At 46.4% G+C, this 20,452-nt stretch overlaps 1 protein-coding gene and 1 pseudogene across 1 annotated transcript in view; one reads left to right on the top strand and one right to left on the bottom strand.

Annotated features, from left to right (window-relative positions):
- STAB2 (stabilin 2) overlaps positions 1–20,452 on the top strand; it is a 426,796-nt gene that overhangs the window by 62,186 nt on the left and 344,158 nt on the right. Inside the window, exon 3 of the mRNA XM_085899123.1 lies at positions 10,847–11,070. Coding sequence (XP_085755249.1) covers positions 10,847–11,070 — 224 coding nt within the window. The remainder of the gene's footprint in view (positions 1–10,846; positions 11,071–20,452) is intronic.
- LOC147018987 (uncharacterized) lies at positions 472–6,787 on the bottom strand (annotated as a pseudogene).

Raw genomic sequence — 20,452 nt, 5'->3', positions numbered from 1 at the left:
TGGATGTTGTTGCTTAAGCGACATCATATCTCGGAGGTGAACTGGGATCCATCGCGCATAGTTGACATTGTTGTTCGCAAAGAAGTAAGGCGCCAGTTCTGAAAGTGCTTCATGGTACAGGTTGAAGTCTCCTTCTCTGAATGAGTGGATCAGGGTGAATATGGTGAGCTCCATGTCCAGCACCAGACTCCAGAACTGGAACTGTGGACTCTCTTGCCTCCGTTGTTCACACCAATCTTCAAAGGTTAGATCTCATCTCTTAGACTCTTCAGAGTGGTAGTCATGGTATGCTTCCTTCATCAGTTTGTACAAGCTGCATGCAGTGATCTGGTGTGTTTGTCTTGTCCTGGTGACACTGGATGCAGCCAGGAAAGACTCTGCTGTACCCGATGAGGCCAGCTCTGCCTCCACAATGGAACTGGTCCAGCCACTGTCCTGTAGTAGTGTTCCTATCGATCTCAGTGCAGCCATTTATACATGAAGTCCACCAAACATGATAACGAACTTGTCCTCTCCATATTCGGGCCACTGCCATTGTATTTGTTTTGCCAGAGCATACAACGGTTGGTCAGCAGCAATGACAGGTCTCTGCCCTGGGTTCAGGAAAGCCACTGTATCACAGACCTTATCCATGACATGCTTGATCGTTGCAACAGAGTGAGCCTGGTCTCGCAACAGAGGCATCAGTGCTGAAATGCTCACTTCAAATGGATGGCTCCTTTTCTGTGTTGCATGGTGGGCTGACCATGTGATGCAGACTGCATCAGCCACATTCTCAGTGAGGAACACTTCCTCCAACCAAGAATATTCTTCTTTCAAGTGTGACCAGATTGATTCGGGTGCTGGTAAGGACTGGCTTGCTACTGGAGGAGGATTGGGATTTTTCGTAATGTATGCTGATCGAACATTGGTGAAAGCTTCTGGAAGCTCTGGAACTTTCTTCACCTTCATTTCTGACTCCAGTTTGAGCAGCTCACGTCCATCGCCAGCATTTTCAGTGCTTGGATGTTGGAAAATGGACACACTTGTGCCATGGAAGGATGTTTGAGCTGTCGTCGCAGTCGAATTATGATCTATGTTGTCCACTAGTGCAGTTGTGAACAACTGCTTTCTCAAGACTGGGGGACAGACTGGGGGACTCCATCTTCCACATACCGTGCAACAACTGCTTTTCCTAACTGGGCTGACACTTCTAGGACTCTGTCGTATGATATGCTGAGCCCATTCTCATGGAGCATGTCAATGAATTGTCTCTTCCTCGTCTTGGCAAACACATACAGGCCAACGTAGACTGCAAAAGGTGTCTCACGGTCCTTGGAATGCCTGTGGACATCCGTTCCTTCCTTGTACTTGGCAAAGCAGTTGTACTGCAGGAGCTGTGATATAGAAAGGTCAGATTTCGATGCTCCATGCTGGAGTTGGGACTTGATGTCTGTGCCATGTTTGACCATGCATACAAATTTCAGAAGTGATGGTGGTACAGCCTGTTCTAGGTCTGTGTCATGAAACGTGCTGCTGAAATGCGACTTTTGATGGAGCATGTCTCATCTTATTATCCCAGCAGCTTTCGCTAGATGGATCGCTTCACCGTACTTGGATGCTTGTGTGAGGATTGAGCCTACGTCATTCTCAAAAGCCAGCAGAACATCTCATCCTTGGCGATGACCTTGCAGCTTGGGGTTGTGAAAAAGCAGCTGGTCCTTAAGTCGAGTAGGATGAACATCAGGCGATTCAACACCAAGCTGCTCCAGCCTCTGCTTGTAAAGCATGGTCATATCAGCAAGCCTGAAAATGGCTGGCGTACGCTGAACTATTGATGGTTTAAAAAAAAAAAAATTGGGCATATAATAACGTGTTGGACGTATGCATAATGTATTAGTAATGTAAACAGAACGTTTTAATCACATTTAGATAACTTATCCCAACGAATGCTGAGCGTGTTGTCGGCGTTCACAACCTATGCCCAACGATAGTCTAACTTATGCACAGCGCGGCAGCGTATCGCCGACGATCACGTGGCGTAGGCTATTAATAGGCTGCGGCTCGACGATTCAAATCATAACTGCACTAGACATCGAAGTGTGAAGCCGCTGTCACACCTTGACGTTTTAGCCAACGTATGCCGACGTATGAAAAATTTGCCGAACCAAGCTGGCACACGTCGAATACGTTATGGGTAAGTTTTGTATACGTTAAGAGCACACTGGCATACGTCGTAGTACACTGGCATACGTCGTCATACATCGAGAAATTTTCAGTATGTTGAAAATTTCTCGACGTACGAGACACATTCCGCATACGCTGGTGTAAGTTGTAGGCACGCTACGCGATCGTTGATACACGTCGACACACGTTACTTGTAAGCTACTCGTAATCGAAACACGTCGAGGTAATGTTTAGCGTACCCGAAACTTATGAGTAGCGTGCTTTGAACCTATGTGTAACGTTTCTCAAACGCACATTGACGTATGTAGACGTATTTGATTGATGTCTTCCGGACGACCACAGAACTTACTGAACGTGTTTCTAACTTACAGCTACCGTATAATGGTGTATTGGCAGCGTTTCGGGGAATTGGTATATAAAAATGGGCTTCACAGGAGAGGAACCCATCAGTGTTCCAGACTGCATGATTTTTTTTTAATGTTTTTTTTCATGTTTTTGGCCTATTCATAATGAGTTGGACAAATGCATAATGTATAACTAACGTACACAGAACGTTTCGATAACTTATAGATAACTTATAACAACGAATGCTTAGCATGTTGTCGGCGTTCACAACGTATGCCCAACGATAGCCTAACGTATGCATAGCGTGCGGCAAAGTATCGTCGACGATCACATGGCGTAGGCTATTCATAGGCTGGCGCTCAACGATTCAAATCATTGCCGCTCGACTATTTAAAATGGACGCTGGCGCTCAAACATTTTAATCATTACCAAGCTAGACATTGACCTATCAACATCGTCGTCATGCCGAGGAAAACTTCAAAGAATATTGGCAAGAAGTCTCCCGGCCGTGGCCGCGGACACAAGGAGGATCCATCATTGCCCAAACCCTCCCCACCACGGACACCTTCTGATGGAGAGGATGCCAGTAGCTCCATCGCCTCTCGGGCATCGGCGGGGGCATCGATAGGTGCGTGCGAGGCCTCCGCCTCCTCTCAGCCAACCCTTGCGAAGAAGAGGGCCAAGAAGAGCCAGTATTGTCTCGATTTCAAAGACGAGCAGCTCATGTGCGATTTCCTTCGAGACAACCCATGCATGTGGAACATCAAGAAGACGGACTACTGGAGGGTGGACAAGAAGGCAAAGCTCTGGGAGGATCAAGGCAAGGCCATGGCGAAGTCTGTGGAGCACCTTCAAGGGTGGTTCAAGTCCCTGCGAGACACCCACACCCGTCTGGACAAAAACAAGAGTGGTGACGGCGCCCCGGAATTGACAGAGACGGAGCAGTGGGTGAAGGATAACTTCGGCTACCTCAGGACTGTGGTCCGCCATCGTGCTGAGCCCGTGAAAAGTGTAAGTATAAACACATTAATATCAATACTAATATTTATTTATATTAGTTTTACTGTACTACAGATCTCTAAGCAAATTAATCATTGATTACTACAAATCATTGAATTTTCCTCTTATTTTTGCCTTGTAATTTACTAATCAATTGTCATAATTGCAGGTAAAGGAAACCATTTCAGCACACAGCGGTGACCTCGAGGCTGCCGAGGCTGCCTGTGCAAAGCTCATGGTTTGTGAGGACAGTACGCCCTCCCCTGTCCCCTATTCATCTGCACAAGGCAAGGGGAAGCGTGGCTACGATGATGAGCAGTTGCTGCAGTCACTCGAGAAGAGGGTGCACGAGTCTGGGGAGCTCTTCAAAGTTCTCGCAAAGCCTCAGCCCATCACAGCCGACATAGCCTTCGCCAACTACATGCGTGACAGCCTGCTCAGCATATCCAAGCGCAGGCTCCGGATGGCAAGGTCACGCTTCACCCCAATCCTCAGTGAGCTATTGGACTACGACAGTGATGAGGAAAAACCTCCCACAGTCCACACCGTCCCTGCTCCTGCTTCGGTGCGAACATGTATGACACCAGCTACGCACCAGCCACCTCGCCAAATGTGCAGACAAAAGGCACCGCCTGTGTCATCCTTGGGCTCACAGAGAACTGTGCATGTGGACCCAAACATGCAGCAGCCACAGTGCCAGTCCATGATTTTTCCTCCCACTCAACATGGGTTGCAGCCAACCTCCGCCTCTGCATCTGCATCTGCAGCTATAGGCTCAGCTGAGCAGGTACGGTGGGGAACATGGGGTATCCAGAGCCCAAGCGCCTTTGACATTATCAGTCAAAGCCTGTTCAACATGTCTGGGTTTTCAGGAATGCTCAACCTGTCCAGCGATCCCATTGCTACAAGCACCCCGTGTGGGGAACTGAAGACACCTCCACCACCTGAGAAGAACTACGTACAGTGACAGCTTGTTTGTGTACTTCTCTACATTTGCAGAGACATTGTTTTGGCCATGTTTGTGGCATTTTTTAATATACCTTTGACCAGTGTTTTGTTCCATTATTTTTCAGAGCACTGTATAAAAGCTGAGCAAACTCTTGATGTTATTGTTTAAATATTTAATTCATAAACAATAACAATCCGGTAGGCGAAATGGCTGTTCGCTCAACATGGAAAGCTGGCCGACTCGACTTGCCGATATTCATGTACATGCTAGCAATCAATTTAGCACAATAAATAAGATTATCACAGCCCTCTTAGTTTACACCCAGAAACCCGCCTTGCGAAATTTGAGGCATGTTTCCAAAGACGCTCTAACAAATGGCGGCCCTGGTAATCACATTTATGTGGCAAGCGACTCCAAATGGCCCAAGTGGGCCAAAACGTATGGTCGTATGGTAATACTAAGCATGCGTTTTGGTGGGCGTGGCTTGGAGTTAGGGAGAGACTGGACCTGGGGCACAGGGTGTTTTAGCAACGCACCTCCCCAAACAGGGAGCCCCTCCCTTTGGGGGCGGAGCTAAAATACCCTCCCGGAACTGTTTCGCGCCATATTCGCGGCCGTGGTAATCACATTTATCTATTCGCTAAAGATTTAATTTTTAGCAGCGTCTCGCATAGTGAACGCTGCTCTAAAAAGAGAGCTCGTCGTTGTTGTTGTTGTTCTTCTTCTTCTTCTGCTTCTTCTTCTTCTTCTTTTTCTTCTTCTTGTGAAGACGAAATCTTCATATGACTCGGCTCTTTTATATACACGATCGGGATCTCATTACATACTAAACACTTGTACACATCCTCACATTGAGGGTGCCTTTTGAGAGCGTCTATCATGAACTTTTAAATATATTCGGACATTTGTTTTAAAGTTTCGAAAAGTTCAGGTTACTATTTAAAGATTATTCTATGTAATGGATTGTAATTCCGTAAATACATTCTTTATTTCTAAAATATACCATATTTTCTGTAATTACGTAAATACAGTATGACGGGTCTCGCAATTGGCTTAATCAAGGCACATGACGAAATATTGGAAGTTTTTGTTGTTTTTTTTTTGGGGGGGGTGGGGTCGCGGCAACAAAAGCTTGAGAACCACGAAGCTAGACATTACCTCGATGTGTTTGGACTTACGAGTAACTTACAAGTAACGTGTGTCAACGATCGCGTAACGTGCCTACAACACGTTACTCATAAAAATAAAAAAATAAAAACACGTTACTCATACGTTAGAAATAAGTTTCGGGTACGCTAAACATGACCTCGACGTGTTTCGACTTATGAGTAACTTACAAGTGACGTGTGTCGACGTGTGTCAACGATCGCGTAACGTGCCTACAACTTATGCCAGCATATGTGGAACGTGTGAGTCATACGCTGGCATACGTCCGGAAATTTCAAGCATGGAAAATTTGTCTAACAGCTCGGCGAACTACGACGTTTTCCAGCATACTACGACGTATGCCAGCGTTCTACGACGTATGCCAGCGTGCTCTTAACGTATACAAACTTACCCATAACGTATTCGACGTGTGCCGGCGTTTTAGCCCAATTTTGCACACGTCAGGCATACGTTGGCTAAATCGTCAAGGTGTGACAGGGCCTTAATGTAGGTGACCAGTTCGGAGAAAGCAATTGGATATGCTTCCTTCCAGTGCTCCTGTGCTTTCTCTTGCTCCTGCGCCTTCTGGTAGTCTCGTTCTTGGTTATACAGTGCCACCAAGCAGGTAGGGTGATATTTCAGTTCTTGTGCTATGACATCTCCTACACTCAGTTTGGCAAGGAGTTTTCTTTCACTGAGTGTTTTTGCACATTTGTTTATTCTCTTATTCAATTTCATTGTTATTGCTTCTCTAAGCTCACCCCCTTGGGTTTCGCAAAGAAAACATTCTTGTGTTTTAGCTTCTTGGACCTTTCGTGGGATCTTACTTCTACTGCCCTCATCACTAGCACCTGCAGGGATTGATCTTTTTTCAGCTCTGTGTAACTTTGTGTTGTTAAATAGAAGCCAGCAACTCTCATGATATTGTGCCTTGTTTTGTCTCAAGGTTTTCTCTATCCCACCACCTTCGTCAAGTCTTGCAGGGTCGAGCTTGATTGGTAGTGCATTGAGTGAGTGAAACAGAGGAATATTCCTTGCCAAGTTCAGATACCCATCATCTCCTCTTTTGGCAGGATTGGCCTGGGGGGACTTTAGATCTTCTTTCTTAACCTCCTGACTCTGACATAGGCAACACTTGGTCCAGACAGTGTTCCATGATTTACCAGTAGAACTCGCGTCCATGGCCAGTATGACGTTTAGGGTCAAGGGTTTATCCTTTTACCACCCTGTACATGTATAATGGACACTTTCCTGTATGGGATACAACTAGGTTTATGCATTTGCCCTACACCTAGTCCGATCGTTCATCCAGTGTCATAAGTCCCGTACGATCTGTACACCATCCAGATAACTAAAACCCCGTTATCCTTGGCTTGGCTCTCCCGCGCTGGCACGTCCTGTCGATTCAGGTGCAGCTGCCTAACTGATCCGGGGTTGATTAGGCAACATTTGGGATACTAGTAAGTTGTTGCAGTATGATGCCAACATACAATTCCTACTTAGCTGACACTGAAGCCCATGCTGAGTTTCACAGCAGTGATGTCACCAATGTGCTTTGGTAGTGCCCGACAATCACTCCTTCAAGAAATTCTAACTTGGCGATGAACTGGAAATGTTTATTAAAGGACTGGTAAGTGGCCTGGATTCAATCAGCACATCTGTTTCATCAACTTCGTACACTTCGAAAATTTGGAGCTCGTACTCCATCACACGCAGAGACCTTCTGTGTGCTACCCTCATCTAGTTTAGCCTGTGAGCCAACGCGGTTTACCAGGGTGTGGCCGATGCCATGCACTGGAAACTTCTTGGAGCCATAGATGAGAGTTGGGCCAGTTATGAGGACCAGTGCCAGTAGTCCATCCAAGGGATGTGGCTGACTGCTGAAACAAAGGTACTACCTCTAACACTACACCCCTACACCCCATGCAGAAGTAGCTACGACTAGATACATGTTAAGTCATGCAAACGTATGAAAATCATAAACAAATGTGCAAAATCAGAAAAAGTGTGTGTCAGGGGGCTTTAAAAACAGGAAAATCCACTCCAGCAGGCTTGAAAACATAGAAATCCACACTTAGATCAGGCAAATCGGACAACTACAAATACTTCTAAGCAAAAAGTCAACTTCGGGAGGCTAACTTGGCGGCCATCTTGAAAAATGGCCGCCATCTTGGATTTTCAAATGGCCAATCGGGCAGATTTGATCAGAAAGCCCTGCAGAACAGAAATGGCAAATTTGATGCTTGTATCGTAATTTGCACGATTTTTCTACTATCTACTAAACTATATTGTTTATTACACCATCAAGTTCTTCATGGAGCATTCTGTTTTATGTTCGCCCCTGAATGAAGCGTCCTTTTTCTGAATGTTAAAATACTCCCTGCATTGAACAGAAATGTGTAATACTATTTACCATATCCATTTTAAGTGCCGTGGTTAACGTCATTAAAGATAAGGTCAGATTGAGATTTTGTGGTGAGATGACAGAGTGTGATAGCTCTGCTAATTATTTAATAAATATATAATTTACATTACTGTCGAAGTGATTCGAGTACTTTTCTTTTTTTTTTGTATACTTTGTGGAGGCTCGTATTAGAGCTAACGGACAGCGAGGGGGGGGGGCATGAGACAAGAGAGGTGGGAGTGGGAAGGACAAAACAGTGGGGAACAGAGATATTAGGAGATCTGTGGAAGGGAGAGGGATGTGGTGGAGAACATGGGGTTTACAAGATGGATATTGCAGGGACTTTCAGGAAGGAAAGCAAGGAATTTGAAGGAGGTGGATTTGGGGTGGATTAATGGGGGGAAAAAATATCGAGGATTTGGATGGGGAACGATAAGAGGTGGTTGTGAGCAGCTGTTTTGAAGGCCTGGAGGGAAGAATGGGATTGAACAGAGTGAGGGAATTTATTCCAAAGGTGGAAAAAAAGAGGAATGAAAGAGTGAAGGTGAGCAGTGATTCGTGATTTTGGTAGTTTCACCAGAAGGCTGTTGGTGGACCTTGAGCGCCCTGTGGAAATATGGTGGGGACGAATTGCAGACAGAGTGGGGGGGGGGCAGCGAGACCAGAGAGGAGACGGTAGAATACAGAAAAGCCACTGACCTGCCTGTGGTGAGAGTGAGAGGCCCAAAGACTCTGCCTCATCGCGGAGATGCCAATGATCTGAAATGCCATGGTTTATACAGTGTGCAGCTGAGAAAGGTGGGAGCCAGGAGCACCAGCCCGGAGCGAGAGCAGTGCACCATCAGGCTGTGGAAGAAAGCTTTGTATGTGGTCAGAAGCTCAGGTGAGCCGAGGAAGGACTTTGCACGACAGAGGATTCCAAGTCGGCGACTGGCTTTGGAGGCTGGGTTGGAAATGTGGCTTTCTCAGGAAAGATCATGGCAGATAGTGAGACCCAGAAGCTTGAAAGAAAGGACTTCTTCCAGAGAATTGTTGAGAAAGTGTATGCAAACGGTCCTTTCGGAGAGACAAAGCAAGAATGTGAGATTTGTTCAGATTGAAAGACATGTTCCACATGTTGGACCAGTTTGTGATTTTTTTTGTCCCAGATATGCAGAGAGTGAAGAAGCTACTGCTTGCCGGTCTGAGGGATGACAGATGGTACAGCAGAGGGTGGAGTCATCAGCAAAGAGATGAAGAGGATTTTCCTGAGAGTCAGATCGTTGATGAAAACTAGAAAAAGAACAGGGCCGAGAACGCTGCCTTGAGGAACTCCAGCCTGGACAGGAAGAGGGGATGAAAGAACTCAATTTAGGGCCATGAATTGACTGTGACAGGAGAGGAAGTCTACAAGCCATGAGTGAAGATGGCATTGGATACCATAGGAAGAGTTTGTTGATCAGGTCAGGGTGCCAGACCGTGTCAACAGCACGCGATATGGCTCGGGATGGAGCTCTGATTTCATGTCCGGCATTGAGGACCTTCATCCATTGTTGGGACAGCAGTAGCAGCATATCCAGGAGAGAGTGACCTGGTCTGAAACCAAATTGATGATCGGAAATCAAGCCATTGGAGAAGAGGAAGGATTTAATGTCTGAAGCGATGATGGATTCCATAACCTTGCTGATGATTGGGAGAAGGCTTATTGGTCTGCAGTTGCAGGGATCTGTTTTCGCACCTTTTCTTGCAAGGCAGTAATGTTTGCTGATTTACAAGCAGATGGCAGATGACCTTGAGCACATATGAGGTTGAATAGAACAAAGAGAGGGTGAGCAAAAGCAGAGGAGCAGGTTTTTAGGACACGTGGGCTGATGCCGCCTGGACCAGTTGCAGAATTTGAGTCGAGGTTTGACAGCAACCTCTCCACTTTGTCAGACAAAAAGGACACAGAGTCCAAGGACAGTTGGGTGCGACTGGGTCAGGTGGCTGCAGAAAGCGATGGGTTTCGGACACAAGATTTTTCTGCAAATGCCGAGTTTAGGCATTCAGCCTTTTCACGTGTGGTATCAGCAGTGCGGCCATTTGAGGTAAGGGAGGGGCTGGAGGGAGAACATCTACCAGAAACAGATTTGATTAGACGCCACCAGGATTTGGAGGAGGGAGAGATGTTTGAAAGTTCAGACTTGAGCTTAGAAAGATGTTGTTTTCTTGCTCTCCTAAGGGTACATACACACTTGTTCCGAGCTTTAAGGAAGGACCTGAGATTGCCCTCAGTTGGGTTTGCTATACATGAGGCAAAGGAAAGTTGTTTCAGGACAACTGCCTGGCCACAAGCTTCAGTGAACCAAGGGTGGGAGGAAGGGTAGGACAACTGAAGACGAGATGGAATAAATCTGTACATGAGAGTGAGCAAATTTCTTTGAAAGAATTTCCAGGATGAGGTGATGTTGGAGAAAGTAGCGATGGGAGACCAGTCTCGAAGTTTGATGGCTGCTTGGGGACCCTGCCGGTCGGCTTGAGTGAAATGCCAGACTCGACGGCGGCGTTGTGGTGGTTCTCTGATAACAGAAGTTCCTACTTAATTGGCTTTTTGTTAACCATTAGGTATCAGTCGGACCCACAAATGGCCGACGATCTGGAGTGTAGATTCCTGCTTTAATTGTCGTCACCCTGTGGGTGGTCAGAACCCGAGGGCAAATGAAATGATTGATGTGATTGTGCATAACTATTTTTTGTCTATAAAGTACAACCTTCGAATGCTGGTAATGAACTTACCATTTTCATAAGTATTCATTCTGTGCTCTTAATTTTCAGATAACTTAACTTGTTTTTGTTTCATATCCATCTCATCCCCTCAGGTTCCAAAAAAGAGCTTCATCTTTGCGAGGGGAGAATTTGAATTTTGGCAGAAGGAACATATTTCCATTCCTTAAAAAACCAAGCTCGATTTACTTTCAACGAAGAACCAACAAGCGCAAGCCTCAACTATATGATTCTTTTTCAAAGGGTTGCTATCACACCTGCACTCGAGATTACGTCCTGAAAGAATGCTGTCCTGGATACTGGGGATCCAATTGCATAGGTTTGTTTCTCAAAGTACTTGTGAAGAGCACGACTTCATAATCTTTCACATCAAGTCGGGAAATCTGTATGTATGTTTGTGTATATATATATATATATATATATATATATATATATATATATATATATATATATATATATATATATATATATATATATATATATATATATATATATATATATATATATATATATATATATATATATATATTGTTACGAATTTGGAATTCAATCACACACAACATTCAGGTTCCTTTAGCTCAGTTATGTCGATAAGTGCATATTTCAGAGATAGCTCACCTTCCATTGTTTAATGGGCAGAAATCGATTAAGTGCGCTGCGATTCAATTTAAGAGTAAGGGAGCAATCACAACACAAAGGAAGCCGACCCTCCCCCTCTTCTGGGAAGAGGAAGAAGAGCCCTCCCGTCCCGTGATTTATGACGTAAGCAATCCCTCCCACCCGCGGTTGTGCGGGCACGGGGGATGAGTCACGCCGGGAGTGGGGAGGGGCGGAGGAGAATAAGGAAGAGATCCTCATCTTTGTTCGGCTTCTGCTTGGCGAGTGTTTGGGCTGGTTCAGTAAGCTTCTTGCTCTGCTTGGTTCAGGTGGGTTCTGGGGTCTTGTTGGGGGGGGGAGGGGTTCTTGGTTCTTGTTGGAGAGTTGTTCATCGGAGGAGTTGGTTCGGGTTGTCGTGGTTCTTCTTCGGCCTGGTGGTCGAGGAGTGTCAGCCTGGTTCAAGGGTGCTCGAGCTGGTTCGAGCCTGTTGCTCTGCTTCGTGGCCTGGTTCAGCTGGCTCTTCTTGGCTCGTGGAGCTCTTTGTTCTCCGGCTCGGTTCCCGGCTTGGTGCGAATCCTTGGCCTCATGTTGGAGGTGGTTCTTAGAGATAGCGACGCATCGACGGGAAGGATCGGCGCCTCGTCTCACCAGCACGTGTTCGGAAGCGCGAGAGGATTCGCTGGAGCGCGGGAAGGATCGCGGCTCACGGCAATTGGATCCAGCTCGCTCTCGCTGAAGTCCGGGTCCGAACAGCTTGAAGACCACACAAGGTGGAGAGGTTCGAGATAGGTTCTGGGTTTCAGCTCATCTTTCCTCTGAGTTGGAGTCCTCAGTAAAGGCATCAGCCACCATTTATTGTGTGTGTGTGTGTGTGTGTGTGTGTGTGTGTGTGTGTGTGTGTGTGTGTGTGTGTGTGTGTGTGTGTGTGTGTGTGTGTGTGTGTGTGTGTACACGTACGTGTGTCCATGGGCCGGTCTAACAAGTAGGAAACTGTTAAGTGCTTTGTGTGCTGTAAATGTTTCCATTGCATTTCGTATAGTCGGTATAGTTCTGCTCTTACGTGCTTCCCTAGTTCCCCATTATTATTAATAAATACCCCAATTGTTAAATGTTCTCGGCTTGTCGCGTCGATTCTTTCATTGACTGAGCATTTCGTGTGTTGGTAATTAGAAAGCCGTTAGTTTGCCGTAAAAGGGGGACATTCGGACCGACGGTTCTCGGCGATTAAGCCGCTCGGAATCGCGCACGGGACAGGCTCGCCTCAGCGGCTGTGGAGGGTCCGTCCAGGGTGTGGAGGCTCGGTGGATCGCCACGTGGTCTCCAGGTATTTTCAAGAATTGGCAAATAACCCTGTACCACGTGGTGGAAAAAAATTGGCCCTTCACGGTTCTTGCACAAGGACCCGTCGGCTTCAGAGTTATCTGGGCGGCGATCGATATTCCGGGCGATCGGTCGGGCTGACTCGACTTGTGGCTCCGTCAGAGCGGTCGGCTCGCGGCCGACCCCAGGCACCGTAACAATATATACATATACATACATACTAGTAAATACAACCCGTCGCGTCCCTGACAGGGACAATGAGGGGGGGGAGATGGAGGGGGAGAGGGAGAGAGAGGATGCAGGTGAGAGGGGGAGGGAGGCAGAGAGGATGAAGAAGGTGGAACTCGAGGGGAGGTGGGGAGAGCGACACCTCACGAAACGTTGCTATTCACTGCAGGAGGGAGGGGGAAGGGAGGGATGTGAGATATATATATATATATATATGTATATATATATATGTATATGTATATATATATATGTATATGTATATGTATATATATGTATATGTATATGTATATATATATATATATATACATATATATATATATATATATATATGTATATGTATATATATGTATATGTATATATATATATATATGTATATGTATATGTATATATATATGTATATATATATATGTATATGTATATATATGTATATATATGTATATGTATATGTATATATATGTATATGTATATATATGTATATGTATATGTATATGTATATATATATGTATATGTATATATATATATATGTATATATATATATATAGTGTTGCGAATTCGCGCCCGCCGGCATGCGAGCGGCCACGTAACTCAAATCGCGGCACGTCGCCCACTGGACGGACAATTCCGTCGTGACCCTCTCGGAGTAACGCCAGGAACTAGTCACGGGTGGGCCTTTCGGCCTCACCACGATCGTGCCAATTGGCCCTCCGCATGGGATAGGGTTGTTCGCCAAATTCGACCTACCTAAGTACCCACACGGAGGGTAGACCGGGCGATCGCACCTCGCCGCAGGTCGACCCGGACACGGGCCACTTAAGCGACCCGTTCTGTACTATCGGGATAACCGAGCGGTGTTATCGTCAACCTCGACGGTTCCGATTAAATATCGGGCGTATTTAGCCCACTACCAACCCTTTACGTGAAGTAAGATGGAGATTCAATGAAAGAAAAGACGAAGCGAAACGGGAAAAACAGTTCAACATAAAGCACATTTATTCCGCGGCACACGGATAGCACACATATACAATTACAACAATTATGCACCAAAAGCAATTGCAAAAGAAACACAACGATGCAGATCTACTACCGACTACGCGAGCACACGACAACACTTACACAGTTTTACTTTACAGACGGTGCCGACAACACATATACTCAAAAGCAAAAGAAAAGGGCCACCCTCAACGACAAGGGGGCAGACGTGGTCTGTGGGCGCGAGACCGGGCGAAGCCTACCCGTCTTGTGATGAGCCGCAAATGTCGCGGCGGTGCCCCGACTCCACGCTCCTCCGTGGGTTTCGTTGGCACTGATTGGAATGGGGTGGGAACGGGGCCCCCTTTCCGCACTATCTCAGCGTGGGGGGGGGGGTGGGGGAAAGGGGGGAATTGTTGATGCTCTGGGGAAAGAGGATAGCTGGCTTGCTTGGGTCCTGCGACGAGCGACTCCACTGCGACCTCGACCGCGTTCCCGGCTTCCCCTCTCTGCAGCTCCCCGACAGACTCCGAACCCCGACAGACTGACTTTCCTCCAGACCCGTCTTGACTGCTGCTGCCACACTCCGCCGCCGCCACACCTCTCCAACTCGCCCGAGCCCAAAACCTCTGCCGCCACCACACCTCTCCGCCGCCACACCTCTCCAACTCGCCCGAGCCCAAAACTCTCTGAATTCGCCCCGCGCTCGGCGCTTTATAGTACGGCAGGAGAACCCATATGCAAATTTCCGGATCAGGATGAGCTCGGGGGCGGAGCCACGCTCGCCTATTGGACGGAGGAAAAGTGGGCGTGAACCTCCCCTGATCCTCGAATTTGCATATATCGATTCTACTCCGACGCGCCTGGAGGCGGGGCCAAATCGCCCCGCGCTTGCTGATAGGACGGATCAGAAGTGGGCGTGTATCATTCCTGATTGACTTCCCCTCGGAAAAGCCGCTCTTTGTACCCAGGGCTCAGCGCGCGCCCTGTACGAGGCCAGGACAGCCTGACGCTCGGCGTTCACAAGTGGTGTGGGAATGGCCGCAGAAGGAGGAGAGGTGAAGGTGGTGGAGGGTTTATTGTGGTTTATGGCCATGGTGACGCTTGGAATGGTGGTGATGCGAAGTTTGCGAGAGCGAGTTGTGAAGGTAAAGGTCGTGGCTGTTGGCGTTGTTGTTGTTGTTGTGAAGCAGCGTTGCAGTTGGTGGTTGTTGTGTGATGGAGGTTGAGACGTGGTTGGTTCAAAATTTGTTGGTTGGTTCAAAAAACAGAAAAACGGCTATCTTAAAGGGTCGCAGCCCGAATGAATCACATTTATTCCCTCTAAACAACGGGTTTGGGGCTAACTACACATGTACTTACAGAGATATCTCACCTACGGGACCTGAATGGTGGTTTGCGAATTTCCTCAACCACAACAATGTGTGTGTGTGTGTGTGTGTGTGTGTGTGTGTGTGTGTGTGTGTGTGTGTGTGTGTGTGTGTGTGTGTGTGTGTGTGTGTGTGTGTGTGTGTGTGTGTGTGTGTGTGTGTGTCTATGTGTATGTGTATGTGTATGTGTATGTGTATGTGTATGTGTATGTGTATACATATATATATATATATATATATATATATATATATATATATATATATATATATATATATATATATATATATATATATATATATATATATATATATATATATATATATATTGCAATCGAAGCCTGGTGTTGACACAGTGGTTAGGGCAGCGGCTTGGGACCCCAAAAGTCCTGAGTTCAATCCCCGTTGGGACACTGAATTAGTATATATATATATATATATATATATATATATATATATATATATATATATATATATATATATATATATATATATATATATATATATACTGCATATGTGTGTATATGTATGTATATATAGATATACACATATATATGTATGTATATATATGTATATACCAAGTCGTATAACACCAGGGGGTTGACTCAGCCTGTCATCCTTCCGAGGTCGGCGAAATGAGTACCAGTATACTGGGCCGGTGTATACCCCGATTAAAATAGGTGTACCAGATCCCTGTGTCGTAAGAGGCGACCAGGGTTGCGTCAGGAAGGGCATCCGGTGTAAAGCATGTGCCAAATCACTATGCGGATCATATGGATGATCCGCTGTGGCGACATCTAACGGGAGCAGCCGAAAGAAGAATAAGAAGATATATATAGGCAGGAGAGTGGTGCATTTTTGGAGGAGAGGGGGGCGAGGAGGGGACCGGGTGAGAGAAAAGGGTGGGGGAGAAGAGTAAAAACAAAAGACAGGTGAGGGGTGTCGGTGGGGTGAGCAAAGAAAATGATGTGACGCTTAATGACCGAGCACGAAAAAAAAAAACATCAGAAAAGCTGAACACACGACGACCAAACAAAGTTTTTTTTTTTATCTATATATTTTTTGTATACCTTGTCGAGGCTCGTATGAGTGCAAACACACAACGCACAGCAAGGGGGCACGAGACAAGAGGGGCAGGAGTGGGAAGGACAAAACTGGGGAACAGAGACATTAGGAGATCTATGGAGGGAGAAGCATGGGGTGGGGAACATGGGAAATACAAGATGGACATACGGGGACTTTCAGAAAGGAAAGCAGGGAATTTCAAGGAGGTGCCTTTGGGGTGGATTAACGGGGGTAGAAAAGATCGAGGATTTGGATGGGGGATAAGAGGTGGTGGTGAACAGTTGTTTTGAAGGCCTGGAAGGAAGAATGGGATTGAACAGAGTGAGGGAATTCATTCCAAAGGTGGGAAAAAGAGGAATGAAAGAGTGAAGGTGAGCAGTGATTCGAGATTTTGGTAGCTTTACCAGAACGGGGTTGTTGGCGGACCTTGAGTGCCCTGTGGAAATATGGTGGGGACAAATCGCAGACACAGCAAGGGGTGGGGGAGGGGGCGAGACCGGCGAGAAGATGGTAGAAGACCGAAAGACCACCGACTTGCCTGTGGTGAGAGAGTGAGAGGACCAAAGACTCAGCCTCATCATGGGAGATACCAATGATCTGATATGGCTTGGTTTACACAGCGTGAAGCTGAGAAAGCTGAGAGGAAGGAGCACCAGCACAGAGGGGAGAGCAGTACTCTATCAGGCTGCGGACAAAAGCTTTGTATGTGGTCAGGTGTTCAGGTGGGCTGAAGAAGGACTTTGCACGACGGAGGATTCCCAGTCGGCGACTGGCTTTGGAGGCCAGGTTGGAAATGTGGCTTTCCCAGGAAAGAACTTGGCAGATAGTGAGACCCACAAGCTTGAAATAAGGGACTTCTTGTGAGAAGTGAGAAGTGAGAGTGAGATTTGTCAGGATTGAAAGACATTTTCCACGTGTTAGACAGGTTTGTGATTTTACCCAGATATGCAGAGAGTGAAGAAGTTGCTACTTGCTGGTTTGAGGGATGGAGTCATCAGCAAAGAGATAAAGAGGATTTTCCACAGAGTTGGAGAGATCATTGATGAAAACCAAAAAGAGCAGGGCCCAGAACGCTGCCTTGAGGAACTCCAGTCTGAACAGAAATAGGGGATGAAAGAACTCCATTTAGGGCCACACGTTGACTGTGACAGGACAGAAAGTCTGCGAGCCATGAGTGGAGCTGGCCTTGGATACATTAGGAAGAGAGTTTGGTGAGCAGTGCAGGGTGCCAGGCCGTGTCAAAAGCATGTGATATGTCAAGAGATATGGCTCGGATTTCCTGTCTGGCATTGAGGACCTCCATCCATTGTTGGGAGAGCTGAAGCAACATATCCAGGGTAGAGTGACCTTGTCTGAAACCAAATTGATGATCGGAGATCAAGCCATTGGAGAAGAGGAACGATTTAATGTCTGAAGCGATGATGGATTCCATAACCTTGCTGATGATTGGGAGAAGACTGATTGGTCTGTTGTTGCAGGGATCTGTTTTTGCACCTTTTTTGTGCAGGGCAGTGATGTTTGCTGATTTCCAAGCAGATGGCAGATGACCTTGAGCAAATGAGAGAGTGAATAGAACAGAGAGAGGGTGAGCAAGAGCAGAAGAGCAGGCTTTGAGGACACGTTGGCTGATGCCATCTGGACCGGTTGCAGAATCTGAGTCGAGGTTTGATAGCAAGCTCTCCACCTTGTTTTGAGAAAACGACACAGAATCCAGGGACAGTTGGGTGTGACTGGGTAAGGTGGGTACAGAAAGCGATGGGTTTCGGACACAAGATTTCGATGCAAGCACCGAGTTTAGGCATTCAGCATTTTCACGTGCGGTATCAGCAGTGCGGCCATTTGAGGTAAGGGAGGGGATGGAGGGGAAACACACCAGAAATGTATTTGATTAGACGCCACCAGGATTTGGAGGAGGGAGAGATGTTTGAAAGTTCAGACTTGAGCTTCGAAAGATGTTGTTTTCTGGCTCTCCTGAGGGTAGATACACGCTTGTTCCAACCTTTATGGAAGGAACTGAGATTACCCTCAGTTGGGTTTGTTTTCCATGAGGCAAAGGCAAGTTGTTTCAGGACAACTGCCTCGCCACAAGCTTCAGTGAACCAAGGCTGGGAGAACACGTAGGACAACTGAAGACGAGAAGGGATAAATCTGTGCATGAGAGAGAGCAAATTTCTTTGAAATTATTCCAAGGATGAGTTTATGTTGGAGAAAGTAGCCATGGAAGACCAGTCTCGAAGTTTGATGGCTGCTTAGAGACCCTGCCAGTCGGCTTGAGTGAAATGCCAGACTCGACGGCGGTGAGGTGGTTCTCTGATAACATTCAGAGAGATGTCCACTTTGACAAGCACATCGTCAGAAAATTGGAGCAGAGGAAGAGCAAGCAGATATTTTCAAGGAAATTTGTCAAAATCAGACCCAGAAGAGATGGAGTACCATTGGTTGAGATCTGGGTCAGGAAGTTGACAGATTGAGTCAGTCCCAATGAATCACATAAAGCTTTTGCTGAAGTGCCATGACAGGTGAGAGAGGTACCCACACCGAGCCAACTGGCATGATGACAATTGAAGTCGACACATATGAGGAAGAGAGAGTTTCGATGAGAAGATAGAAGTTGGTCCATGTTTTCGGATAGTGAGGTGTAAATGGAGTCATTACTGTTTGGTGGACAATACAGTACACATATAAACATGAAGTGGGAGTGGAGGGGAAGCCATATCCAGAGGTATTCCTGGGGGGGGGGGGGGTGGGAGTAATGGCAGTGCATGGAGAGTGAGGAATGGAGTCTTTGATGAAGAGAGCAACTCCTCCACCAGGACGAGGCTCAGGTCTATCATACTGGAGGAGGGAGTAACCAGGGAGATACTCGGGAGTCAGAGATGTCTTGAGGGAGGAAAGTTTCTGTTAGGTAGATTATGTCTGGTTTGTCAGTGGCAACCTGTATGGAAAGATCTGAAAGGTTTGAGTGAAGGCCCTAGCTATTTGAGGTCCACACTTTTAATGAAGAGGGAGGGAGGAGGCTGTGGGTGCAGAGGATGGGAGGAAAGGGGGAGGGTAAGACAAGGGAGGATGGTGGGAGGAAAGGAGAGTTGTTGAAAGAGTGTGTGGGATTGCAGAATATTGAGTGGAGGGGGCTGAATGAAGAGGAGAAAAAGCTCTGTTGTGCTGGGGGAGAGGGGGGAGAGAGGGGGCAGAAGGCAGTTGAGGATTTGAGGAGGTGAAGTGATGAGATGAAGGTGAGAGGGCAGTGGACGGAGGTAGCTTTGTTGATGTGAGGGGGGGGCAACTTTGAGAAGGATGAGTAAGGGGGATGAATGGTGGGAGAAGGGAGAGTTGAGGGAGAAAGGTGAGGGGGGAGTTTTTGAGAAAGGTGAGAGGGAGGCTTGGAGGGAGAAGAATGTGATGGTTGCTTTGAGAGGGAGGGGTGAGAGGGGTGAATTGGCACTGAAGTTGGGAAAAAAAAGAATGGTTGATGGAAAGCGAACATTCATAGCAAACTGGGGTTTAAATTTTTTTTCGGTCAGAGATGCGATTCAAGACATTTCTTGAGGGATGCAATGAAGATGAATTAAGAGAATGGAGACAAGAAATGCTGTAACAGTTGGACTTTTTGGGCAAAGTATGAAGGAAAGGTCGAATTGAGAGCAGTCTGTTGAAATAGGAGAGTCGTGCATTCTGATACAGTAATGAGTACTGCACATGTGAAAGAGGAAGATGAAGCATTATAAGAGATCGTTTTTATTATTATTATTATTATTTTTTGGAGAGAGTTTTCATCAGATTAGGTAATGGAAAGGTTGTCGAAGCAAGTTCGAATTGCGAACATATCCCCTGTGGGAGTTCATTTGCACAACTCTCAGGTGAGTCATAGCATGGAAGACAGATAGTTTTGTAATTTGGTAAGATTTTGATTGCATCAGAAAAAGAAACCAGAACCCTTCACAAGAATGAGGCTAGTTTCATATCATCATTTGTGACTTAATTTTGCCCATCGCCTTTTAAAAAAAATTTCTATAACAATTTTAAGAAAATGGGCGAAAAGGGTCATTTCTTGGCCCAAAGGAGAAAACAAAAGGGTCGTTTTCTCCTTGTACCCCATATGTACACACACACACACACACACACACACACACACACACACACACACACACACACACA

Source organism: Eptatretus burgeri, chromosome 10, assembly GCF_056783735.1.
Source record: "Eptatretus burgeri isolate ZD-2024b chromosome 10, Ebu_testis_v1, whole genome shotgun sequence".
Classification (NCBI taxonomy): Eukaryota; Metazoa; Chordata; class Myxini; order Myxiniformes; family Myxinidae; genus Eptatretus; species Eptatretus burgeri.
The sequence above is the reverse complement of the archived record's forward strand: the minus strand, read 5'-3'. Positions and strand labels throughout refer to the sequence as shown.